We start from the raw sequence: 17591 nt of genomic DNA, 5'->3' as shown, positions 1-17591 counted from the left end.
GCGCGCGCGATCACCGGGATCAAATTAACCTTGTTGTGCAGGTTGCGCATGAACTCGATGTCGACTGCGCGCAGGCCATGGCCCGTGGGCTTGATGAAGTACAGCAGGGCGTTGACCCGGTTGTCCACGATCTTGCTGCGGTTCACCCGGTTCTCCTGCGCCAGGTACGCGTCAAACCGCGACTCGATGTTCTCCAAGATGGGCTTCCACGCGCTGTCGTTGTTGATCGAGTCGCCGAACCCCGGCGTGTCGACTACCGAGAGCCGCAGCTTGACGTTGTTCTCGTTGATTTCGGCGCTCACCGATGTTATCTCGACGGTTTTGGCCGCCTGCGGCCCGCCCGAGGCTGCGGCGGCTGCGGCTGCTGCAGCGCTGCTGGTGGCTATCTCCTCCTTGGTCGGGTACACTTTGCTCTCAAACAGCGTGTTGATCAGCGTGCTTTTGCCCAGCCCGCTCTCGCCAACGACCATCAAGGTAAAGTTGAAGCCGCGCTTGATCGACCGCCGGTGCTCCTGGTTGGGGTAGTTGGAGAACCCAACGTACCCGTTCATCTTCTTCTTGACTCCGCCCGAGCCGGCCGCCTGAGACTGATTACCGCTGCGCATTCTATAGATAAAAATTAAGAGGGGAGAAATAGATGAGGACGAGGAAATTGTTTATCAGATTGCAGTGGATTGCAATTAGGGTGGCAACAGTAAAATAAAAATAAATAGGGCTTTCAAAAAAGCGGGGCCTTACCTAGAGGTGTTTGATAAAATAGAAGAATATTAAGATAGGAAAAAAAAGAATAAAAGGGATGGTGAGGAAATTTAAACTCTAATGAATTTAAAAAAGGTAGAGCTAGAAAACGTTAAAAAAGGTAGGAGTATAAAAGGTTGAAAAGTGAAAGAGAGAAAGAAAAAAAGAGTGAGAAAGAGAGTCTGCAGTGTAAACAAAAAAGAGAACACAAGGAACCTGCTTATGCACTTTCTGTTTGTTTTGCATGCCACAACCACCCAAAAATCCATCCATTCATTCCAGCCCATTTCCCCCCCCCCTTTCTTTTAGTGTTGTGAAAACCAAATAGAAGGAAAAAAAAAACCAAAACAACCTGAGAAAGAAAAAAACCACATGAAACGAGACCGTTTATTTTCATTTTTACTTTTACTTTATTTGTCTGACCTGTTTTGTCTATTTATTTATTTTCTCTTTCCTGCACTCTATTCAAGTAAATAAAAAAAGTGGGAAATCCCTTTGCAATTATTATTATTATTATTATTGTCAAAAAGTAGCATCACGTTGTTGATTTATTTGCTCGCTGCTTGATGTTTTTCCTTCACTACCAATGTAACTGGGAAAAAGAAAAATATTATACACTATACATTAATAAGCAGTGAAAGGTGCAAATGAAATTGGCATATTCAAAACATGGATTGAGCTGAGCTGAGTTGAGTCTAAATAAATTGAAATATCACTTTTGCAATTTACAAATCATAATACGCAAGATTACGTCGCACAGGCATTGTTCTCCATCGTCGCTTGTATAAATACGCATAACACGTACATACACCCGAGCAATAGTGCCAAATAGGGTTTCAAAGTAGTGTGAGAAAGAAAATTTAATTAAAAAAGGAAAAACAAGAGATAGAGAAAAATTGCCGATATTTAAAGAAGAAAAGCTGAATTCCACACACAAAAACAACCACTTCCTTGCTTTACATGTAGAATCTGTTGACATTCGACTCCCTAGCGTTTGCGCTAATAGGTGCCGCATGAACCACACCCGTGTTACCATAAGCCACATGCGGGTTGCACACTGGGCAGGCGTTGACCTGGCAATGGCAGAAAGTAAACATCGCCGGTGCATTCAACGCCAAAAGCACCAGGGCAATCAGCAGCAGCGGCACGATATTAAACACGTACCACAGTGCCTCGCTGTGTCTTCCGGCACTGCTCAGCCCCAAAAACGCCCGCCCAGTCATAAAGCACGCCCAAACCAACAAGAACAAGACGCAGAGACCGATGATAATGACATGGCCCATATGGTGGCTCTTCACGTCATTGGAGGACGCCCAAGCGGTAGCCAGCAGGAGAATAACAGCGAGAATCAGCATAATAACAACAAACGCTTGAAGGCACTGCATCCCACTATGCATCTTGGCAAACGACGCCAGGTTGAACATCAGCACAATTGCAGCAGTCAGCAGGGCAAACAGAACGAGAGCGATAAAGTACACAAACCCGACCAGCCCACGCACCGCGCCGCAAAGCGTATTATCAAGGTGAACGACCAGGCGGAAAATCAACTGCACAATGAGCATAGCCATAAGCACCGCGGCAAAATAATTAAACCACAAGGACACTTTATACATCGTAAAGAGACTCCCGGATGAGTGCTTTAGCGCGGCGCGCAGCCACAGGCAGATGCACAGGAAAATCATCGAGAGGAAGCCAAAGATAAACTCGAGTCCGCCGCACTTCAGCGCCATGATCAAAAGACCCAGTCCGAGAATCAGCGCCAGTGCCCCGAGTACCCAGCCGGCGGCGACGTTCGGAATGAACGTCAGCCATTCGCGCCAAGGCGAGCATGTCTGCGAGGGGCACAGGAAGTACATCCAGAGCTCGTAGATGGCCCCGATAATCGTTACGCCGCCCACTTGGCCGACGCCCCCGGTGATGATCGTGGGTGCCGGCAGTGTGGGGATCGTCGGGTAGGAGCCTATCACGGTTGTTGTTTCGTAGTGCGTGTTTACTGTCGTGTACGTCGTTAGCAGGTCCATGGTCGGTGTGGGCTGGCCAATGGGAACGGAAACGGTTGCAGTTATCGTTGTCATGTATGTGACGGCCGTGGTGAACACGGATGTCAGCGCTGTCTCGATGGTCTGCGTCATGCCTGGCAGCGTCACCGTGCCGACAATTGAAATGGCGGTTGTCGATGAAGACGACATTGTTTTAATCAAAAATAATAAAATAAGAGGGTCAAAAGAGAACGCGACAAGATGGTGATAGAATATTGGCAAATATATGTTTTTTAAAGTAAATAAAGTACGAAATAATGATAATTAAAGTATTCAAATGACATGCAATAAATAAATAAATAAAAAGTAAACGGAAGAGGCAAAAAAAAAAGTGAAAATAAAATAAAATCCTAGTGTGCGAATATCGATTTCGACTCCAACTCTGTTCTTGCCTAAAAATAAATGAATGAATGAATATAGTAGACGAAAACGAAGAGGGAAAAGGAGAGGGAAAAAGAAGGGAGGGACCCTGTGTGAGCAAAATATAAAAAATATTTACTGGATTGTTTAAAAAAAAAACGAGGGAGAAATAGTGGTCCCAAACCCCTTCACGCAGCGCAGTTTTAATTGCAATAAAAGAATAGTAGAACAGCGAAAGAAAAAATTTTCAAGCAGGTGTTGCCTACAGAAAAAACATGACGCGTAAGAAAAAAAAGATCACCAAATTTATTTCGAAGCCTGTGCTCGCTTCCATCCCTCACATCATCCATCCTATATATAAAAAACAAGGGGGCGGAGAATGCACTATACCTTCAAAATTGCACTCAAATTGGCCGTTGTCAACCATATGTGCATACGCCGTTGTAATTTGCTCATATAGACTAGTATTTTTTTCCCCATTTCTTTTTTTTTCTTACTCCAGTTGTGGAGTAATAAAATTAAGGAGAAAGAAAACGATTTTCAGTAAGCGCGACTGACGTTGACCTTTCCTTTGCCCCTTTGTCCCTTTGTCCCTTTGTCTCCTTTGTAAACCTGCACTATCGCTTTCTTTGTACTCTCACACACATGGAGGAGAGACATGTCCTTTCACTTTTCCATGATGCAAAGCCCTCGTCTTAAAGCTCAATTAGTTTTTTTTCTGAGTCTCCATGCTCTTTTATTTGTTGCCTTGAAGGGTATACTGAGAATTCCAAAGCCAAATATAAAAATGTAAACAAACAATTGTGCTTTGCGATCGATTGGGTGAGAACGAAAAAGGCAAAAAATAAGGCAAAAAAGAGTGGGGGGGAAGGCTCGGTCTTATTTTTTCCAATTGATCGTTTCCATGCATTCGCTTCTGCATATGTTCAAAATAAACAAAGAAACAGGAACTGCAGCATCTTTCGATAATTTATACAGCGCCACCTCATTGTCACTACAAGGCCTCCATTTTTTCGATGGTTACTTTAAAATACTTATGGCTTGTTTACTTTTATACATCCAAGTTTCCGTACAAAAACGAAAGAAACGTCAGGCTTTTTGTATTTATTCTATGTGTGTATTTAAATAAAAAAAACACTTTTTTTTGGTTCTGCCCCTTAATTGCCCTTCTTCTCAGCCTTGGCCTCGGCAATCCGAGCCTTGTGCGCATGGTACTTTGAATCAGTGCCAAATATTGTGTCCCAATAGCGGAACGATGACGAAAAGTTGTTCACAAACGCCATATGGTGGTAATCGTGGTGGTCGGCACCAGCCCAGAACGGCAAAAAGTTATGCAGCGACCACGGGAAGTCATACCCAGAGTGCGCATCAATAGCCTGAAACAAACGCAGCCAGATCCACGCAAACATCGTCACTGAATGCACGCTATCGACAAACTTGCAGAACAGGATGGGACCAAAGATAGTACCCTGGCCGAAAATAATAGTCTCCAGCGGATGAGCGTACTCGGCGGTCATGCCAAAGGGGGATGAGAACTCGTGGTGGATCTTGTGGATGCTGCGGTACAGGGGACCCCAGTGGAACAAGCGGTGCACCCAGTAGTGCCAGAAGTCCTCAATAACGAAAAACACCGCAATCTGAATGGCCATCTCCTGCCACCCAGGAAGCGGCAGCTCAGTCGTCCGGATACCTGCCAGCTGCGCCACCGGCAAAAACATAAGCATCAGGGGGCCCTCAATAATGAAATGCGAGAAAAGCAGGCTCTTCAGGCACTTCCATTGCATCGCCGATGTCACCTCCTTATTGTCCTGGATCTTGTACTTGCGCAGCGCAGGAATGTAGTCGCATGCAAGAAACGGAAGGTAACGCCCAAAGTACACCAGTTCGTGCATCAGAAATGCAATGGCTGTGAATGTCAAGAGCTCGTTGCGCCCATCGAAGGCTGACAACCAGGTCTTTTCAAACCAATTGAGCTCGTATCCGGCCGGCACAATCTTTGAAATATCGACGGTCGTGCTCAGCATCTCCTGCACATGGTCAACGACCATATTGAGAATATCCATCGTCTTTGTGTGTGTCTGTCGGTCGGTCTGTCTCCTGTATTAATGGTGTTTACGTTGAAATAACAAATGTGTCAGCCGTGGAATTCACCTCGCGCCTTCTTAGGTTTTATACGAGAAACAAATTAACAGAATAAATATAAAGTTAGAGTATGTTCAAGAACAAGGAAAAGCAAAGACAGTCCCTATCTGGCGGTTTTGTACCCAAGCTTGCTTCTGCTTGTTTGTTTGTTTATTTCTTTTTTCTTCTTTGAATTCACTGAGCAGTCTATGCCTTTTTCTTTTTTCCACCACACTCGGAGCTAACTAAAATACAAAAAGCACCAAACGCCAGAATTTCAAGGAAAGTCCGTAAAAAAAGACTTGCTTTGACCTTATTCGCCCCCTTCATCTCACAGCCATGTTTTTGGCAATACACAACAATCTGCGATTGTCATAAAATACGCATATCCAATCATGACCGGCCAAAACGCGGAACTCGCTAATTAGATCTTTAAGATAATCTTAATACGCTAATTTTTGAAAGAACCATGTAATTGCATCTCAGGTAATCAATTGTCTAATGTTATGCATATAGTTTCTGAAAGGCTTCCATCACCATGCAGCCGATTAAAAAGGCCTACTTGATATTAGTATCAGCGGAGAGCTTGAGCTTGACTCTTGGGTTTTTTCAGGCTGTGTCGCAGAAATAGCTGTCGCTGGGGTTTTGAATACACACTTGGTTATTTTGACTATGCACTTGTTCTTTTTTGTTGAATAGGAACTTGGATGTCCAGAACTCGTCGATTAGGACCACTTTGAATTCGTGTCGCAGCAGCATCTCGCACATCCCCTTGCTGCAGAGTGGCTCTTGATGGCGGAATATCCCAGCCGACTAATTGCCGAGAGCAAGAGCTTGATTTTTTCCATTTTTTTACATAGAGTGCACGTGAGCTGGACGTCAGCCTTTTTCTGGGTTTCGTATGCAAGGTAATGGATAATGCAGTGTAGTGGGGCGAAGAACTCAGCACCTTTGGGGGTAATGGTATGGCGTCGGGCCATGGTATTTTGGTAGAACTCAATGAGGACAAACTCAACCTTGTGCATCTCTAAAAAAATACTCGACATACTCATCGAGGTTGAGCGAGCTCGACTCCGGATGGGCCAGTGCAGTCTTGGCCATACTGACGGTTGTGTGCGAGCCTTCAGCAGTAGGGCAAGCTTCGGGCTGTCCTCAGTCAACTTAAACTTGTTATTCACTAGGTTTCGGGTTTTGTTTAAATGGCAGGTTTTGCGTGCATGGGCGAGAGTGCTGCTGGTATAAATATTGATGTTGTTGACGTCCTCATTGAACCCACCCAAATATCCCATACAGCTGAGGATGTCGTCAAAAATCAGGTCGTCGATGTAAGGGAACCGACTGACCCGCCTCTTCCGCTTGCATTTTTGCCACACTTTTAAACATTAGCTGCTATCCCAGCGTCAGCAGCCTTTTACATATTCTTGCATTTTTGTGGGCGCTTGCTTTGACACCATGTTGAGCGGCGGACTTGGCAGCGGACATTGGCGGCTGCCAAGTATTTTTTCTAGAATTTTTATGCAAATATTTTTTATTTTCTGCAAATAAATTGAATTTTCAATAAAAACTATAATAAAACGAATCCAACAGGGAAAGGGGACCCACCCAAATTGAAAAGCGAGACGTCCCACAGAGCCTTAGTCTGTTCGGATTTGTTGGTATAATAGTTTGATATCTCAACTTCTCCATCGAGAATGTAAGCTACATACCCGACTTTTTTTCTCCCTGCTTACAAAGTTGGAAAAATTGTGAAAATATGAAGAAAAAAACCAACTCCCATGACAACCGTGTAAGCAAGTGCAAATTAAAAAACCCGAATTCAAATACACATACACAAGTTGCTGCATGTGTTGAGTTTTTGTTAAGACTAAATAACTGTGAAAAACATTCGTTCTACTCTATTCTTTTTTATTCGACTGTTCAGCTGGTCCTTTGGCATTTATCAGCCAAGTATACAAATAAAAATAAATGTTCAAAGTACCAGTGCTTTTTTGCCCTTTGCATTAGTTCGGAATTTAAACAAGTAAAAATAGACAAAGTCTTTATTTCTTTATAAAATTTTCTTTCGCATTTATTTATACAATTATTTTCCTCGCGCTTTTGCCTGCTTTTCTCATCCGGGTATCTGCCTCGTTGCTTGTATTTTGCATACGTGCTTCCGTCTTTTTTTGTTGTCAGAAATATGTGTAGAGCCTTTGTCTACGTGGCATACTATGGACATGAGATTCACGTTTGCCGTTCGAGGTAAACAATTGGTTCAAAACAAACAAAGCCCACAAATATGTACTGCAACGGCTTTTTGCAATGCCGCAGCTCAATTCATCTCGATTTTCTTTTTACATTTTCCATACCAATTATATAATGAAATGGCAAAGAAAAATACTTTATTCTGCTTTTCTTTTATATTCTGTAGACATTCTTTTAATACCTAATGCATCAAAATGAGCCTTGCTCATTTTTCAGTAAGTGAAATAATTTCATTCTTTTTTCTATAAAACCTCACTTTTCAGTGCTTGCCCCCTTTACTCTTGTTTTTTCTCATCTCTTTTTCCCACTTTATAAGTTATTTTGTACTGATATATAACACCTTACTTAAGTTTGAAAGCCGCCGTATTATTTGCAGTTGACAAGAATACACTACCCAAAGTATACCCATGTTCAAATTCAATAATAAAACCGATATGTTTGTAAACAGCCTCGAAAAACATACCTCCAAATATGATTCAATTGACAAGAACAAGAAACCCTCTAATCCCACGACCGCTAATAATGAATTAGAACAACTTAATAAAAAATTCCAAGGTGTTGGAGGTAACATGGATTTTTTATATATGATGGGTAAAACTCGTGTCTCAAATAAAAAGGAATAATACAAATAAAAAGATTACATTCTGATGGAACCATGTGCGTGGACAATCACATTAACAAGTAAATTTATTTAATTTCCAAAAAACACAGACTACAAGCTTACGAGTAATGTTTAAAACTTTAAACTTTGATTTTTATATTGTCTCATTTTTTCTTTTTGTTAACCTTTTACCTTGAATAAATTCAACAGCTTCACTATTATTATTTGGTTATTGTATAAGAGGGGGTGGTGAGGGAGCACTACTGTGGTAGTGTTAAAAGGATGGGTTGTTTTATAAATGTTTTTTAATACTAATGTTTCTAAAGTGCTACCAGCGCCAGACTCGTCTTATATATGTGTCTCATTTCCCTTGTTGTGCATTCCACCAGTTCTGCACTTCGTTGGCGAGAACTGGTTTTTATGAAAGTAGCCCGGATTTCTGATATATCATTGTTGTGGTCTTCACGTGTGTAGGCTCATGCGCATGCATTACAAAACAAACTGTCTGGATGTCAATATTAGCACCTGACTTAATACACTATGGTCTAGTACATATTTGATTCATCAGGAAGCAAACGGGTATTTGTTTCAATTCTTGACCCCAACATCTGCTTCCATGTCCTCGGGCTGCGCAACAGTTGAGCTTTCAATATACATTTACATGCTACTTGTCTAAAATAAATTTATAATAAAAAATCTAGAAGTGGCAAGTTGTGAGCAGGTTATTCAATAGGCTATCCCATTGTCAATACCACTCTATGTACTCTATTTTTGCTTACATTCCAAATCAATTATGTGCCTTTATTTGTATTTTGGCCTCATTTAACGTCTTTTTATAATGTGCGTATTGGGAATCTTCCAAAGAGAGTAGAGGTATATGAGATTAGGCATCTGTTAAATTGAACAAGGAACCAACCGCTACAGAGTCGGCGGCTGGCCCTGAATATATAAAAAAGCTATGCAAACAATACTTGGCTGAGGGAGCACTCTCTTCTGCAACTTCCACGTCAGCTAGCAATGTTTTGGTAAGCATCGCCGTGGATACAAAGAAATGAAAACACCGTCAAAAATATGATGAGATGAATAGTTTCATAAATCAAACTAAATGCATGCCAATAATAAACCCATGTAGTAACAGGTTTGTGATTGATTTATGCATTTGCAATGCAACGTTCACATCACGTGTGCATGGCCCCGGCAAGGGGACAGTGGGAACACCCCCCCACGACTGGTTTGCAGCATGCTATATTTATAATTGCTTTTACCTTTTTCTTGATTGTTCTATTGAAATCGACATTTGCTGTCATATTATTTTTCAATTGCCCAAGGTATATGCAAGGCTGTATTTCAACTCTTTTCAAGCTCATGATGTTAGTATAATTAAGTTGTAGAAGCAATAAACAAGTACAGAAATACATATTTTCAAACTACTCCTCGTCCCACCAGCCGTCACAGTCTCGCATTCTATTTGGCTTCTATATATAAAATAGTGGTAAAAATAAAAAAATTCCCGCTCCATTTATTGTTCCATAGGAATATTCTTTTAGATGTAGAGCGGAACATAAGTAGACATACTTTTGTGAAGGAATAATTCAACTCAGAAGCCTTGTCCTGCTTGTGGTGCCCAACACACATTTCAAGCCACTATCTTCCCTTTTCAAGAATCAAGATCGCCATCATGGCCACTATACACATTTCTGTTATTGCTGGCTGACATCAAGGAATACCATGATGTTTACAGCGCTGCCCACACAGCGCTGCCCCCTTTTTCAGTTAAGTAAGTAATTTTTAAGACTTGAATATATCGATTTAGACCCACATTTTTATAGAGCACGACACTGCTAAGCAAATAAAAGACACTTGTATTTTCTGTCTATATATACACTGCATGTTGCGCTCTTGTATAGCACATCTTTTTTATACAATTTTCTCCGTCCCCATATCTAACTGCCTTTAATTTTTTTACAAACAGTTGCATTTTATATTTTTAACCAAAAATTACACTTTCACCACTCAGCAAATGTCATGTTTTAGTAAGGTTACTACTGAAGCAGAAAGTAAGGCTCCTAATGAGAAATATCCAGGTATTACGAATGATACCATGTTATATATGCTGAATATAGGCAAAACTAATATCAAAAAGAAGAGTAAATAGCTAAATAAAAGTTAATTGCAACGCTTTCCTATTGGCTGATGGCGATCAACTGATTAGCCAGTCTTGACTGTTTAGCCACACAAACAATAAGTCACACAGTGACCAAAGCAATATGTTTTCTTCTCTTTACCTTTCACAATGCATAGCACTTAGTTATTAAATATACTTTATAGCATTATACTTTATCTACACGTTCATAGAACGTTCTATATTCCAACATTTCCTAATATCCAAAAAGCACTATACTGCTGGCTCCAACATATGGTAATTAATTTGAAAGGCGTTTAATTGGAGTTACTGTAAGCGATATCTATTTCAGCGCTTATAATTTTGTATTATTAAAGCATTGAACAAAAAATTATCAATGCGACATATGAATGCAATTTAAAGTTTTTACTAGTGTTTATAAATGTTTTGTAAATAATAAATAAAAGTGCAGTAGAAGCAAATTTCTTCGACATAGCAAACAAAAGAATATCTGTCTTGCACATCACAATGAAGGCCAGTCGCAGTTTATAGTGGATCCACTTTGGAAGCATGCAGTGCCGCTACCGCATGATCGAGCCACCCATGTGCCAAAGAGACACATTGTAGCCGTCATCCTTGCCGAATATTTTTGCGCACTTGTGAACTTTATTGAATAAACAACTGCTGCCAGGAACTGGTGTTTCGCCGCTATTACCACTACCATTGATAATGGTGACAGTAGGATGATGTTTTGACGGAGTCACTGTAATGGTTGTGGTAATTGTAGCTGTATTTGATGCCGTTGGGACTGCCGCGGTGCTTGAATCAGCCGAAATAGTCGTGTTAATTGGTGGTCCGCCAATATTCCAGCTATGAATCACATCGATGAGCTTGTTATTGTAGTCCATGTTGATTGACCAAATCATAGTTCCGCCAAGGCCCTTGGCGGCAGCATAGTCGACCTTTATCTTGATGCTCTGCGGATCGTCATACGAGATGAACTGCTTGGTGGTTGGGTTGAACAGCCACGGCGTCTGTGAAACCGGGTCCCACTGGCGCACCCACGGCGCTGCCGCCGTGCTGGGGCTGGTTAGCACGCCCTGGTCGCGCAAATGCTTCCACATCCACGTGCCGCTGTTGGAGGTTGTTCCAGCGCAGGCATCATACCACGCGGCATCTTCAGAGTCGCCAAGTGGGACCACACTCTCTTGCGGCTGGTACTGGTTGTTAGGGTCCTTGGTCATATCAACCTTTGCAATCGTCGACCGCCCATAGTATCCAATGCCTGCTGTCAGCTGGACGGCCGGCCAGCCAGCCCCGGTCCACGAATCGATTGCAGTGACAAACGACAAGGGCGCACCTTTGCCCTGTTCAAAGTTGAACGGCGCATTGGGCCCAGTCTCTGCATTCCAACCGCCGTTGATATCGTATTGAATAAGATTGGCATAATCGACGACCTTGGCAAAGGCAGCAATGTCCTTCGAAGGCCCGCCAGTAACATCAAATGGCTCGACACGAACCGCAAGAGTGATTAACTTTTGCCACGGCCCAAAGCTGCTGTCAAAGGCCGCGCGAAGCTCCTGGAGAAACACCAAAAAGTTTGGCGTATCGCTGACAGTGTCAAAAATGTTACACGTGTTGCCCAGGCGGCCCGGGTACTCCCAATCAATGTCGATTCCGTCGAGATTGTTCGTCTTGACATAGTTAACCATGCTAGTAACCATTGTGCTGCGCGTGGAAGCGCTCTTGACAATGTTGGAAAAGTAGTTGGATCCAGTCCATCCGCCAACCGAAAGAAGAACCTTGGCACCCTTGCTGTGGATGTCTGCCACTGTCTGAGCCAGGAACCAGTCACCCTCGTAGCTAAAGGTACCCTCCGCTGTTGGGATGCCGAAAGACAGATTGATATGCGTGTACTTTGAAAAGTCCACGTTCGCCATCTGCGCTCTCTTCCAGGGCGGGTAATAGCCAATAATCATGGGCCTGCCTAGTACTTGAGTAAACATGCCTAAAGCCAGTCCGGCAATGTTAAGCAACATGTGCATTATTGATTATTTAATATAAATATAAGGAACAAAAAGCGTTTAATGCAAAATGCAAATGCAATGCTAGTGATAAGACTTAATAAAATATTTGTAAATGTAAAAACAAAAAGGGACGGCAACGAAATACCAATTGGAGATTATAGTTCCTCTGTTCTATCTTTTGATCAAATTTATTAATATAAAATAATGAGGTGACTAGAACAACAGGGCGCTGAGGTTTGAAATTTGTCGTAGCATTTCAACCCCTCCAAGCTGCGTGGCAGTCTTATTTTATACCAGTACGTTAGTAAAAAGATAATAATTACCTCTCAATATAATATATCTTGCATATATGCGTAAACAAGATTGATGACAGGCATTGTGAAATAAAACAGCTGGCAGCAAATTTCCACATGACGTGTTTAAAGCACACGCAGCGACTTTGACTTTTGAAACCAGCCTAATAACAACCATCACTTGCTTTAGAACGTCTTTAAAGCTGTCTCTTATTTTCACAATGAACCTGCTAAGGCTGCCCCTTCTTTCACTTTCACTTTCCCCACACACAAATGGCAACTTACATTTTTGAGCCACGTGTTCAAAAAACAAAATTAAATATTCCTGCAATGTCCATATGCAATGGCGACTGACAACTGACAGGTATGTCACATCAAATAAATATACTAAACGTCTGTCAAATCTGTTTTATTTAGTCGACCTATCGTGTATTTAAAGTGGTAAAATACACGGCATTTTTCCGTTCATTCATCTCTGCTGACAAAATAACACCATTGCCAAACTCGCTGCAAACAGTTGCATTGTATGTAACTGTTGGAATATAGGGAACGTTCTATGAACGTGTAGATAAAGTATAATACTATGAAGTTTATTTAATAACAAGTGCTATGCACTGTGTGAGGTAAAGAGAAGAGAGCATATTGCTCTGGTCACTGTGTGACTTATTGTTTGTGTGGCTAAACAGCCAAGACTGGTTGATCAGTTGATCGCCATCAACCAATAGTAACCGTATGATATTATCGTGTTTAATATATTTGTTTATATTGACAAAACTTAGAGAAATGTGAAACACTGCACTCAATAGTAATTTGTATTGCCCATTACCTCTAGCGCGGCCAGTCACAATGTATGAAATCACCATTCTGTTTGCAGGCTGTCCCCGAACCACATTGTTGTTGAACCCAAACTCCTGATGCACACGTAATATAGGTTGAGCTCATGCCATCGCTCTCAATACACCTGTAAACTGTTGCTGAACCACAGCTTGCACCATTTTGCACATCTGTGCTTTGAACGCTACTGTTAAGTATGGTACTGGCAGGCAACTCACCAATACTGATGCTGCCTGATGGCCAGCCAATAGACTCGTTGGGCACTGCCAATGGTGGTGTAGGCATAATGGACGGCGGTTGCGGCTGCGCCCATGATTGATTTACATCTGCGTTGTTGCGTGGCGGTTCGGGCTGAATTATATTGGTAATTGCCGATATCAGCTCGTTATTGTAGTCCATTGTGATGTCGTAAATTGACACTCCACCGAGTCCTTTGCCCAGAGCATAGCTGGCCTTTGCCGCAATGCTTGTCGGGTCATCATAGGATATAAATACCTTACTGCTTGGGTTGAATACCCACGGTGTCAGCGATAAGCTATCCCAGTTGCGCTGCCAGGGGGTTGTCGCAAGCTCCAAAGACCGCAGCACGCCCTGCTTGCGCAAGTTCTTGTATGACCATATTCCTGAATAGCTCGCCGGCTTGTTAGTACACCGATCGACCCACAAGCCATCATCCTCATCGCCCCTGGGGATTTCACTTTCCTGTGGCTGGTACACGTTCCACGGCTGCGTCGACATGTCAACGGTGGACTTTGATGATCGGCCATAGAAGGATATTCCTGCAATGATCTGGTTGACTGGGAACTTTGCAGCGGTCCAGCTGTCAATAGCAGAAATGAGAGAGTACTGCGCCCCACGGCCATACTCGTAATTGAGCGGAGAGTTGGGCCCGGTTGTGCTGCTATGTGGGCTGTTGACGTCATAGGACAGGATATTGATGTAGTCGACCCACTTTGCATACTCTGACACATCACTGAGTGGGCCGTTGGGACCGGCAAACGGGCTCATACCCACGCCAAGGGCAATGACCTTTTTGCTGTCTGGTCCAAATGAATAATTTAGTGCTTGGCGCAGCTCGCGCACTAAAATTAGCAGATTAGAGGCGTCGTTTTGTAAGTCAGCCTTGTTGCACTCGCTACCAACCCAGTCAATGTCCACGCCGTCAAGGCGGCTATCCTGGATATAGCTTACAATGGTGCTAATCATTCGGTTGCGGTTGTCAGAGTTTTTAAGCACGTCTGATACGTGTATTGAGCCCAAGTAGCCGCCCACTGCCAAGATTGCGCGCGAGCCGGCTTTGTGCACCTTGTCAGAAAACTCGCCAATGTCGTAGCTGGCTTCAAAAGCGAATGACCCGTTGGCCTGAGGCTCCGCGTATGCAATATTGATATGCGTAAACTTTGAAACGTCCACGCTGTTTAGATCCTTCCAGCCGGGTGCGTAACCAGCAATTATGCTCCCTGAAACCAACGCCGCGCTGGCCAGCACTGTGCTATACAGTGATGCGCATAAAACTCGCATTGTTTATAAAGATATTGAAATTGTTTAAATTATAGGTGGAAAGGCGAGGAATTATCAAAATAATATTTCAAAGGCAAGATTTTAGAGCAGGTTATAATATGTGTCAAAAAGTATGATACTAAACAAGGAACAAAATGAACATCTAACTGATCATCATTGTCCTTGTTGCATGCATTATATTGTGCTGGTGCTGTACTTTATTTTTTCCGAATGCCAGCATGCAGCTTACTACTTTATATTTTAAGGTACAAACCAAAACAACTGCCGATGTTAATTTACCCAATAAAGCCTTGCATGCATGTTGCTTCGTTTTTTTACTTGAAGCCTGGATGTCATAAAAAAGGGGTCAGCAGTAATAGCTGTATATTTTGTTGTGCACGCTTTGTCAAGGGAGGAAGCACCAATTGAAAAACGCTTTTCCCAAACAAACAAGCGCTATAGTGCGTCTTGGCCCACGTTTTCAAATTTAATCATTTAATAATGTATTCACTCAGCATGTGTGTATACGATAATTTTGAATGAGCTGCTTTTTTTAAAACCTTTCGCGTGATTCATGGTCTTGGTTTGCTTTTATTAATGAGTACATAAAAAAAGGGCGCCCACCATCATTATTAATCACTCATGCAGTAAAAATCAACAATTAGTTCACTTGTCACGCCATCTTGTGCAGTTACTTTATATAAAAGGGAAAACGTGGACATTGTATGTATTTGCACGTTTTTATAAAAAGAAAAGTGGAATGTGACACTAATACAAAGCCGCTCGTAAAGTTTTTAAATGCAGCAGCCATACCCAAAGAAAAATTGTAAAAAAAGAGTATTTAGGTAAAGAAAAAAAGAAAAAAGTATGTGCACTGCTTCAGCAGTTGTAAAACACAAATCAACAAAATGCGACATATAAATTGTGAAATAAGCTAATTCCCTGTTTTCACATTTAAATTTTTTTATCCCCATCTAATTATTTTTTGCAATTTTTAATCGTCCTAAACCTACAGTTTGCATTATTATTTATTACACAGTATCCACAGTTTACATTTTTACAGATACAAGTTATCTATACATTCAAGTGCTTGTTAAACCCCTATTGCAACCTTAATTTTGACCTTGGTCACTTATTTACTCTCTCGGTAAGCTTCAACACCAAGTCATGAGGTTTAACATGGTCCTCAGCGCTGCAATAGCAGTTATGAGTACGGCCACAACTGTTGTAGCACAAGGTTATATCATTGGCTACTATCCATCATGGCAAGCCACAAACATTGTCGGATTGGACTTTTCCAAGTATACACACATTAATATGGCATTCGGCATTCCCAACGATGATGGCTCCATTGCCTACGACGGCATAGCAACACTCGAAAGTGATGTTGCTGCCATCCAGGCCAAGAACACCAAGGTTCTTTTATCCGTCGGCGGCTGGTCAGGCTCCTCCAAGATATCTACTATTCTCAAGGACAATACTATACGCTCTACTTTTCTAAACGCCATGGTAGACTTTATTAAGACATATAATCTTGACGGCATCGATATTGACTGGGAGTATCCAGGCCGCCTGGGCAATGCGTGTAATGCTTTTGACGAGGTGAACGATACTCCGAACTTTCTTACCTTCTTGCAAGATCTGCGTGCCGAGCTTGATTCTCAGTTTGGCGACCGCACCAAGCTAATCACCATGGCTGTCTATGTGGAACCATTCCACATCAACGGCGTACCGTCCGATGTTACCGAGTTTGCCAAGGTTGTAGACTTTGCCAATCTCATGCAGTACGACATCAACGGCGCTTGGAACCCAGAGACTGGTCCCAATGGACCTTTTGACTTTGAGCAAGGCAAAGGCACGCCCTTTTCGTTTGTCTCCGCCATTGACGCATGGACAGGTAATGGTTGGCCTGCAAATCAGCTGACTGGTGGTGTTGCATTCTACGGAAGATCAACAACAGCCACAGTTGACATGACCCTGGACCCAGAGAACCAATACCAGGCGCAGTCCAAAGTGGTGCCATCGGGTGATTCTGACGACGCCGAGTGGTTGGATGTTTGTGCCGGGGTTACTTCAGTCAGTGGCAATTGGAAGTGGAAGAACCTGCGGAGCCAGGGTGTTCTTACCGACCCCGAAACTGCTGCTTTGCCATGGGTACGCCACTGGGATCCAATCTCCCAGACACCATGGCTGTTCAACCCAGAGACAAAGGTTTTTATTTCATACGATGACCCCAAGAGCATCAAGATTAAGATGGACTATGCCCAGTCCAAGGGACTTGCTGGCCTTATGCTATGGTCGATGGAAATGGACTACAAAGGCGAGCTTGTCGACTTGCTGAATACTTGGGTAGAAGGCAGTGGAGCTAAGTCTGATATAAAATCCAATTCCTCAGCTAACAGTATTGCTAGTCAAATATCTTCAGCAAACATTAGTTCAGCAGTTGGGGCACAAAGCACTGCTAGTCAAAAATCTTCAGCAAAGAACAAATCTAGTTCAATGGTTCCGACAGCAAGCAGTGATGGTATAGCGGCTCCAAAAGATACCAATGCAAACGCAAAAGCCAATTCAATTATTGATAACGTTTGCTCAACAGAGGGCGAGTACAGGTGCGATGATTCTAATGGTGAGAGCTCCACGTACTATATTTGCATTTACTCCAAGTGGTTGCAGCTCTCATGTGGCTGTGGAAAAGTGTGTCAAATGGACTCG

The 17591-nt window shown here is 42.5% G+C and overlaps 1 protein-coding gene across 1 annotated transcript; it reads right to left on the bottom strand.

Annotated features, from left to right (window-relative positions):
• Positions 1-716: 716 nt before the first annotated feature.
• On the bottom strand, positions 717-1087 carry BX661DRAFT_84664 (uncharacterized protein). The gene has a single exon (XM_051539518.1). The coding sequence runs from the start codon at positions 1023-1025 to the stop codon at positions 810-812; it is 216 nt and encodes a 71-aa protein (XP_051388530.1). The 5' UTR covers positions 1026-1087; the 3' UTR covers positions 717-809.
• Between the last annotated feature and the right edge of the window lie 16504 nt (positions 1088-17591).

This window comes from Kickxella alabastrina (assembly GCF_025024165.1).
Source record: "Kickxella alabastrina strain RSA 675 chromosome Unknown BX661scaffold_58, whole genome shotgun sequence".
NCBI lineage: Eukaryota > Fungi > Kickxellomycota > Kickxellomycetes > Kickxellales > Kickxellaceae > Kickxella > Kickxella alabastrina.
Note: the sequence above shows the minus strand (reverse complement) of the source record. Positions and strands in the feature narration are given on the sequence as shown.